Genomic DNA, 7,975 nt, shown 5'->3' with positions numbered 1-7,975 from the left:
AAAGAATGAGAAGATAACACTTTTTTGGGGGTTCCAAAAAAAAAAAAAAACCTTGAGGATTATAGCTCAACAATCACATTTTAATATGTTTGGGATTATTTTTTGGTTGGTTGTTTGAAGTTCATGAATCTCTCATTCATTTGGAAGTTCGAAAAATAACAAAATTAGACATAGTTCAACTAATTTTCTTTTTCCTTGATCATCTTGTTTTTCCTTTTATAGAAAAAATATACGCGGCGCTCAACAACATGCACGTTCCACTAGCGAGTTAGGTTAGATTTTATTTCCACAGGACAGACACGTTATTTTTTATTTTTTTGGTAAATAACAGACACGTTATTCGAATAAGTGGTCCGAAGATTTTATACTCTCACTGTTTTAGTTTTGAATTTATTGCTCACAGACATGTTATCCGAAAAAATAGTTGCTGCAATTAATACAATTAGTTTTGATAGTTGCAGCAAAGTATACGAAATATTTTTATTATTAGGATTTAAAAACTAATTAATTAAACAACATAATCATGGAATCACCATTGAATTAGTTGTGAGTTAAATATATAACTCTATCACCAAACACACGAATCAATTAATAAAAAATTATTTCAATTTAACTAATAATCTCGAGTTCAAGTCCTTAAAATATACAATTGTGTTATTGAATCCGAATAAATCAGTGCAATTAACTTATGATGCATCGACACGCGACACGATACGACACGACACGCCGACCAGGGACGGACCGAGGGGGGTGCTAGGGTAGGCGGCCGCCCCCCTCAAAATTTGAAGAAATTTTTTAACATAAGTACAATGCAAAAAACCTTCATTTTTTCTCTCTATTAATGTGAAGTAGTTTTCTCCCACCGCAGAGAGTTTATAGAGTTTCTTTATATTCACAAGTTTATTTAAGATTACATCACAGTGTTGGGAGTATCACTGACCACCAATAGAGCTACATGATTTCTCTTAGTTCGAATTCTTTTAGCTACATGGCTCTTGTTTGTTGACACAAACCTAGTGGTAACAATTAGCATATGAAATTAGCATTAAATTATGGAGAAATATCTGTTTACAATTTTTTTTACAAATTACACTAAGTATGACTAGTCATACACTCTTGATTAAAGTATGATGGTCAGACACAATATAGTTTGTAAGAGTTTCTAAACGAAAAGTTTGTAAATATAGCATTTCCCTTAAATTATATTTAAACCTCGACTTGAAACTACGAGTTTCAACTTTTATTATGCTTAGATGTTAGCACAAATCCTCCCATCCATGAATAAAAATAAGAAGTCCGAGAGCCTTATGAAAGAATGAACCTTATTCTTTCGATCCCTCTCCTTTTCTGATGATTCGTGACAAAGAGGGAAGTGAAGGGCATCAGGATTTTGGTGATTGTGCTTCTTGGCAATCTGTCTCTTCTGATTTATCTTTGGCTTTTTTTTTCTTGTTGGGCTAATAGTGAGTAAATAGAAAAAGAAGTTAAGAAATGAGAGGGGTCTGCTTTGAATTATCTATTTAGATTATAGTAATTAGTACATATTCTTTGTGAAATCTAAACCTTTGCTCTCTTCTCTTTTTCTTTGTTTTCTTTGCATAAAAAATGTTCATTTTAGGGGTTGAAAATGTGTATTTTTTCAAATTGATAGTAAGATTTTGCCGTGACATCTTCCGCCTCTCTCTCTCTCTCTCTATATAACAAGTTAAAAGAGATATTTATGAGTTATGTTCTCTGGATTGGTATTTCGGCCTCTCACATATTGTGATTGAAGAGAGGAACAAATACTTAATTTTTTCGTATTTTGTCCTCTCATATATTATGTTTGAAGATAGAAACAAATGTTTAATTTTAGCCCCCCACATGAAAAATTCTTGGGTCCGCCACTGACGCCGACACGTTAATTCTAAAAAATGACATATTCCGACACGTTGGGACACGTTTTGATATTACATAATATTTTGAATATATATATAATAATTTATATTTAATACATATAACAGCCCATAATAAGTCATATAATCAATCAAATATTCAAATTTTATAACAAAAATAATTTTTCATACTTTATTAATTTTTCATGTCAAATTTCATAACAGAGAAAAATTGATATATAAATTATTTTTTCATGTTTAGTTAATAAAATAAAATTTAGTTCTAAAACAAAACGTGTCGGATGCGTGTCGGAGTGTTGATCCCATGTTGGAAACAATTGACTGTATGTCGGAAAAATGATGTGTCAGAACATGTCGAAATGTTGACCACGTGTCCCAAAATATTGACCGCGTATCGAAACGTGTCGGGAACATATTGGTGTCCGACACGTAGGGGTGTAAATGGGCTGGGCTGGGCTTTGGCCATCCTGGCCCAAGCCTACGTCAAAAAAAAATTAGCCTTTCTGGCCTACTGGCCTATTAAAGGCTTTATTTGTAGGCCAAGCCCGTCCCATTTTCAAAAATAAGAAAGCCTGACATGGCCTACAGGCCTTGTAGGCCTCTCACTATATATACTAAGCAAAAAAAATAATTGTATAGAGCAAAGAAAGTTCCATTCATGCATGCACTAGCACTTCTCATAAGAAAAAAATGACAAACAAGAAAGAGTCAACATAATACCTCAGCTCTAGAATGTATATCATAGAGGAATAGAGTCAAAGAAATGGAAAAAATAAGAAAAATACAATTACTAGATGCTGAAATAAAGTCTACAAGAGAATGTCATTCATCTAAAATTCTTTAAATCACCATCAAGACAAGGGAAAGAAGAGTATTATTGAAAGATCTTCATCAGTAACATCATAATCCAGCAAGGTACCCATTGTTCCATGGTATTAAGTTGCAACAACATGTAAAATTTGGAGACATTAGACAAGTTTTCCTTTCATAAAATAAAATAGCACAAAAAGTAAGAGATATTGGTATTTGGCACTTTGTGTCTTTGCCACATAAAATAAATATTATTTTATTATTTTATTTTAATAAATTAAATAGGCCAGCCTACAAGGCTGTAGGCCGGGCTTGACAAAATTGGCCTATGGCCTATTTATTAAAAAAGCTATTTTATAAGCCTAAGCCTACTCTACTTTTCGGAAAGGCTGGGCCTGGGCTGGGCTCAATGTAGGCCGGGCCGTAGGCTGGGCTGGGCCAGCCTGGCCCATTTACACCCCCACCGACACGCATCTTTCCATATTTTTTTGCATGTCCGCGCTGTACAGCAGTTAACTATCGAAAATGGGATGATTTAAAAAATAATAATAATAATCACTCTCCAATCTCATATAAGTTATGTAGCAAAGGATCAAGGGCTAATCATGGGTATGAGAGACTCGCAACTACGTGATAACTTGAGCATATTTTTGGTCAGAATTATAATGTTATGCCTTTTTTTTGTTGAATATTTTCTTTTAAGATATTTCAATCAGTTTATCGCTTTACGACAAATCAAATTCAGAGCGGATTTCAAGATTAAAGCTCATTGGATATGATAGTACCTTGAGTTAGGTCAGCTGAGAAGGAATTTGAAGATTGCTTGTGACTTGAATCCCAATCCGAGAAAAATCAAGTTTCATTAACTTCCATCTAGTTTAATTCTCAACTTATCTAAACTAAACTCAATTTTTTAATCTCTAATTTTTTTTGACTTTTTTATAAACATAACTTTAAAAATTATTAAGTTTAAATATATTTTTTAAAGGAAGATTATATTTACAAACTCTTACAAACTAAACTATGTATTTTGGGAAATACACATTTAAGTGTTTGTATTTTCCAAAATATATAATTTAGTTTGTAAGAGTTTGTAAATAAAAAGTCTGTAAATATAATCCTTTCCTATTTTTTATCCCTATAAATATGGCCATTTTATTTGTTTTGTTTCCTCTTCAATTTTCATTTAACTTCTTGTTTATTGTTATTTAAAGTAATAATACTTTGGTCTTTGATATTAACAAGCTCCTCTTACGTGATGATGTGTCAAACAAAATGCCACATCATCAATGTCACGTGTGAGGAGACTTCTTGTTTATTGATATCTGCTTCTGTTTTTCTTATAACATCAATTATTTTATGAATTAAAAAATTACCTACAATACAACAACTATAGACAATACTTTGAATAAATTTAGTGTGTCAAATTTAGGTAGATAATATCAATAAATTATTAACACGTCATTGATTATAAATCAACTATTATTTATTTTGTTAACAATGGTAATTAACATTAATTACTAATAAGTGAATAGTTTATTTTTTAATATATATGATTATGACTCATATCCCTCACACCAATATTATATAATTATTTCAAGTGGCACCTTCCTACAGTTCCCCGTACGACAACTATTAGAAATTTATTGTGGTCTGGTCTGCCTAGCGACTTCTACCTAATTTTCAACCAAAGACACATCATGGCTTAGGGGCTATGGTCACCTCTCCTTCATGGGAAACTTCATTCTATACATACTTGGATAGTGACATTTTCTGCCTCTGAAAATCAACGTTAATCTGTGCTGAAACATTCTATAAATAAGTACCTCTCTCCTAGTTGTAGCTCACAGCAACACATTGCCCCTGTAAATTTATTCATAGATTCTCTCTGATTTAGATTTCATCAATTTCAACTCTCATAGCTACGTACACCACATCGAAAGGACAACAATAAACATAGACTACATGGGGCTGATGAACGTGGACCAACCTCAATTATTATCCAAGATAGCCACTGGCAACGGACATGGTGAAACATCCCTATACTTTGATGGATGGAAGGCTTACGAACAAGACCCTTTTCATCACACCGAGAATCGTAATGGGGTTGTCCAGATGGGTCTTGCAGAAAATCAGGTATAATCTTCTTAATTATCTTAAATTAATTGCTTAGAGGTTCCTACCTTTAAGAGGGTATATATAATATGTATAATATTCTTCTTTTCCCATATTAATTACAATTGAACTATCTTAAATTTTTGCAGCTTACTTCTGATTTGGTTGAAGATTGGATAATGAGTCACCCAGAGGCCTCCATTTGCACTCCAGAAGGAGTAAGCAACTTCAAGGCCATTGCTAACTTTCAGGACTATCATGGTCTGCCAGAGTTCAGAAATGTGAGTTACAAATACAATGGGAAATTTCATCATATCACTTTATTCATTAACAAGTTGAGTTTGACTATTGATATTTGATGCACTGACACGAATTGAAATTGCACAGGCTGTGGCTAAATTCATGGATAGAACGAGAGGAAACAGAGTCACCTTCGACCCTGACCGAATTGTCATGAGCGGTGGAGCAACTGGAGCACATGAAGTCACTACCTTTTGTTTGGCAGATCCTGGTGATGCTTTTTTGGTGCCCACTCCTTATTATCCAGGGTAATACATTCAATTCAATTTTCTCCTCTTTGTTCATCTTTTTTTTAAAAAATAAATAAATAAACTATATTATTAATAACTTTTGAGAATAAAAAGTTATGTCTGCAATGATGTTCTTCAATTAAAATAGAATTGATCTCCACTGAATTGCATTCCTATTAACTTAACATTTCATTTCCCACATAGTAGATTCGGAATTAGAATCTAGGTTAGTGAAAATTGATGGCACTTTTTTTCTAAGGGAATAACTTTGCAGTTTCAACTTATGTTATTCATGTCGTAGTTGGCTGTAGTCAATGGTCATAGCAATGAAAAACCCACCAGTCAAGGTCAAACTCAATTAAATCACAATAAAGTTGCAATTAGTCCACCATTAACATTTATAATTTAATACACGAAAAAATAAAACAAGATAATTTATGTATGATATTTAAGCCATATAATATATATACATAACTTTATTGAAATATACATCTTAATTGCTCTCTAATAAGCAGCCGGGTTTCTTAATGCAGTTTTGATCGGGATTTGAGGTGGAGAACAGGAATTCAACTTTGTCCAGTGATATGTGAAAGCTCTAATAATTTCAAGTTGACAAGGCAAGCGTTGGAAGCAGCCTTTGATAAAGCCAAAGAGGACAACATAAGAGTAAAGGGTTTACTTATTACAAATCCATCTAACCCATTAGGAACTATCATGGACAGAAACACATTAAGAACCGTGGTAAGCTTCATTAATGAAAAGCGTATCCACCTAGTCTGTGATGAAATCTATGCTGCAACAGTTTTTAGCCATCCTGGTTTCATAAGCATTGCTGAGATAATAGAAGAAGGCACAGATATTGAATGTGACCGTGACCTCATTCACATTGTTTATAGTCTTTCAAAAGATATGGGGTTCCCTGGCTTTAGAGTTGGAATCATATACTCGTACAATGATGATGTAGTCCATTGTGCTCGCAAAATGTCCAGCTTTGGATTAGTTTCCACACAGACACAGTATCTAATGGCATCAATGCTATCTGATGATGAGTTTGTGGGAAGGTTCCTTGCAGAGAGTGCAAAGAGGATAGGCCAAAGGTACAGAGTTTTCACAAGGGGCTTGGCAGAAGTTGGCTTAAAGTGTTTGCCAAGCAATGGTGGTCTCTTTGTATGGATGGATTTGCGTCGTCTCCTTAAGAATCCCAACTTTGAATCAGAAATGGAACTTTGGAAAGTGATCATTCATGATGTTAAGATTAATGTTTCACCTGGCTCTTCTTTCCATTGCTCTGAGCCAGGGTGGTTTAGGGCATGCTATGCCAACATGGATGATACAACCGTGCAAGTTTCTTTGCAAAGGATTCGCAACTTTGTGCATCAGAATAAGGAGGTCATGGTATCTCAGAAGAAATCTTGTTGGCAGAGTAACTTAAGGCTTAGTTTCAAATCAAGAAGGATGGATGATATCATGATGTCACCTCACTCCCCCCTACCTCAGTCACCTCTTGTTAAAGCCACGACTTGAATTGGCATATTCAACATTTAGAAGAAATAACTGCTAGAAAGGTTCTTTGGTTCTTAAATTTATTATTTTGGCAAGATACATAACTATTGAGTTTGTTCTTTTAACAAATAACAGGGAATTCCTGACATTGTTTTTGTAACCAACAACACAACCTCTCTCTATTGGGATTTTAGAACTAGTGCTGCAAGATGCCTGCCCCTTCAATCTTGGGGGCTTTTTTTCTTTCTTCACTTACCAAATCATGGATTTATGGTGAAAGAAGTTTATAGAGTTTGTAAGGTTGTTGGTTTAGAAGAGTCCAGAAGATATATGTATTCTGTTACTGAAATTGTAAGGCCAGTGATTATTGAATTGTTAATAAAGCTCTTCAATTTTTTCCCTCCTTTTTGTTTTTTGTATAAATGGAAAGTTTTATATTGCAAAATGACATTAAAAAAAACAAACAAAGGATTTCTTCCTTTTTGCAATGCTAACTGTGCATAAGGCCGGTCGTGGCTGGAGCCTATGCTTTCACATTACAAATTTAGAATGCCGCCATAGATATATATATATATATCTCCTTTGAACAACTATTATATGTAGCAGACAGTAAACAAAAAGTTATATGCAATTGGTATGGAGAAAAAAGCAGACAAAATACAAAAATCAAGAGTCAAATGTCTGCCGTTGATTAATATTACGCTTCTTGTTTCTCTTTCATGCATTGGCGTAGACGTAGGGGTTTATGAGGAATGCAATATGTTTCTAAAGAATGTTAATTTGATAATTGTTTATACCTGCACTTTTGGGGCAGCAAAAAACAGCCTTTACCAAATCAAAGATGTTCCGAGGTAATATTTTATCAGAGATATAGAGCAATGTTGTAGCTGGTGAACATTTCTTTATGTTATCTTGGTCATCTCAGTTGTTACAAGTGAGGGAGCCCAAAATTGGAAAGATTATATAAAATTCTTCCACTAAGAAACCCAATCAATAATAAGTGAAATTGACATTATATCTGAAACTCAATCTTTAAAAAAAAATAAAAAAAATTGGATTAAAGTATGTTACTTAATTAATATGAGACTTAATTACTTATTACTCCCACCTGAATTTCCAACC

The 7,975-nt window shown here is 33.6% G+C and overlaps 1 protein-coding gene across 2 annotated transcripts; it reads left to right on the top strand.

Annotated features, from left to right (window-relative positions):
- The first annotated feature begins 2,658 nt into the window (after positions 1-2,658).
- On the top strand, positions 2,659-7,206 carry LOC133284766 (1-aminocyclopropane-1-carboxylate synthase). Of its 2 annotated transcripts, XM_061481840.1 has the most exons (5): positions 2,659-2,676; positions 4,692-4,841; positions 4,970-5,101; positions 5,208-5,368; positions 5,884-7,206. In XM_061481840.1, the coding sequence occupies exons 1-5, from the start codon at positions 2,659-2,661 to the stop codon at positions 6,872-6,874; spliced, it is 1,452 nt and encodes a 483-aa protein (XP_061337824.1). In that variant the 3' UTR covers positions 6,875-7,206. The 2 variants fall into 2 exon arrangements, with proteins under 2 accessions (XP_061337824.1, XP_061337823.1); XM_061481839.1 differs by lacking the exon at positions 2,659-2,676 and having other exon boundaries at positions 4,578-4,841.
- Positions 7,207-7,975: the final 769 nt, after the last annotated feature.

This window comes from Gastrolobium bilobum, unplaced genomic scaffold (genome assembly GCF_033153095.1).
Source record: "Gastrolobium bilobum isolate Gb01-03AN ecotype WA unplaced genomic scaffold, APGP_CSIRO_Gbil_v1 utg27505, whole genome shotgun sequence".
Taxonomy (NCBI): domain Eukaryota; kingdom Viridiplantae; phylum Streptophyta; class Magnoliopsida; order Fabales; family Fabaceae; genus Gastrolobium; species Gastrolobium bilobum.
Note: the sequence above shows the minus strand (reverse complement) of the source record. Positions and strands in the feature narration are given on the sequence as shown.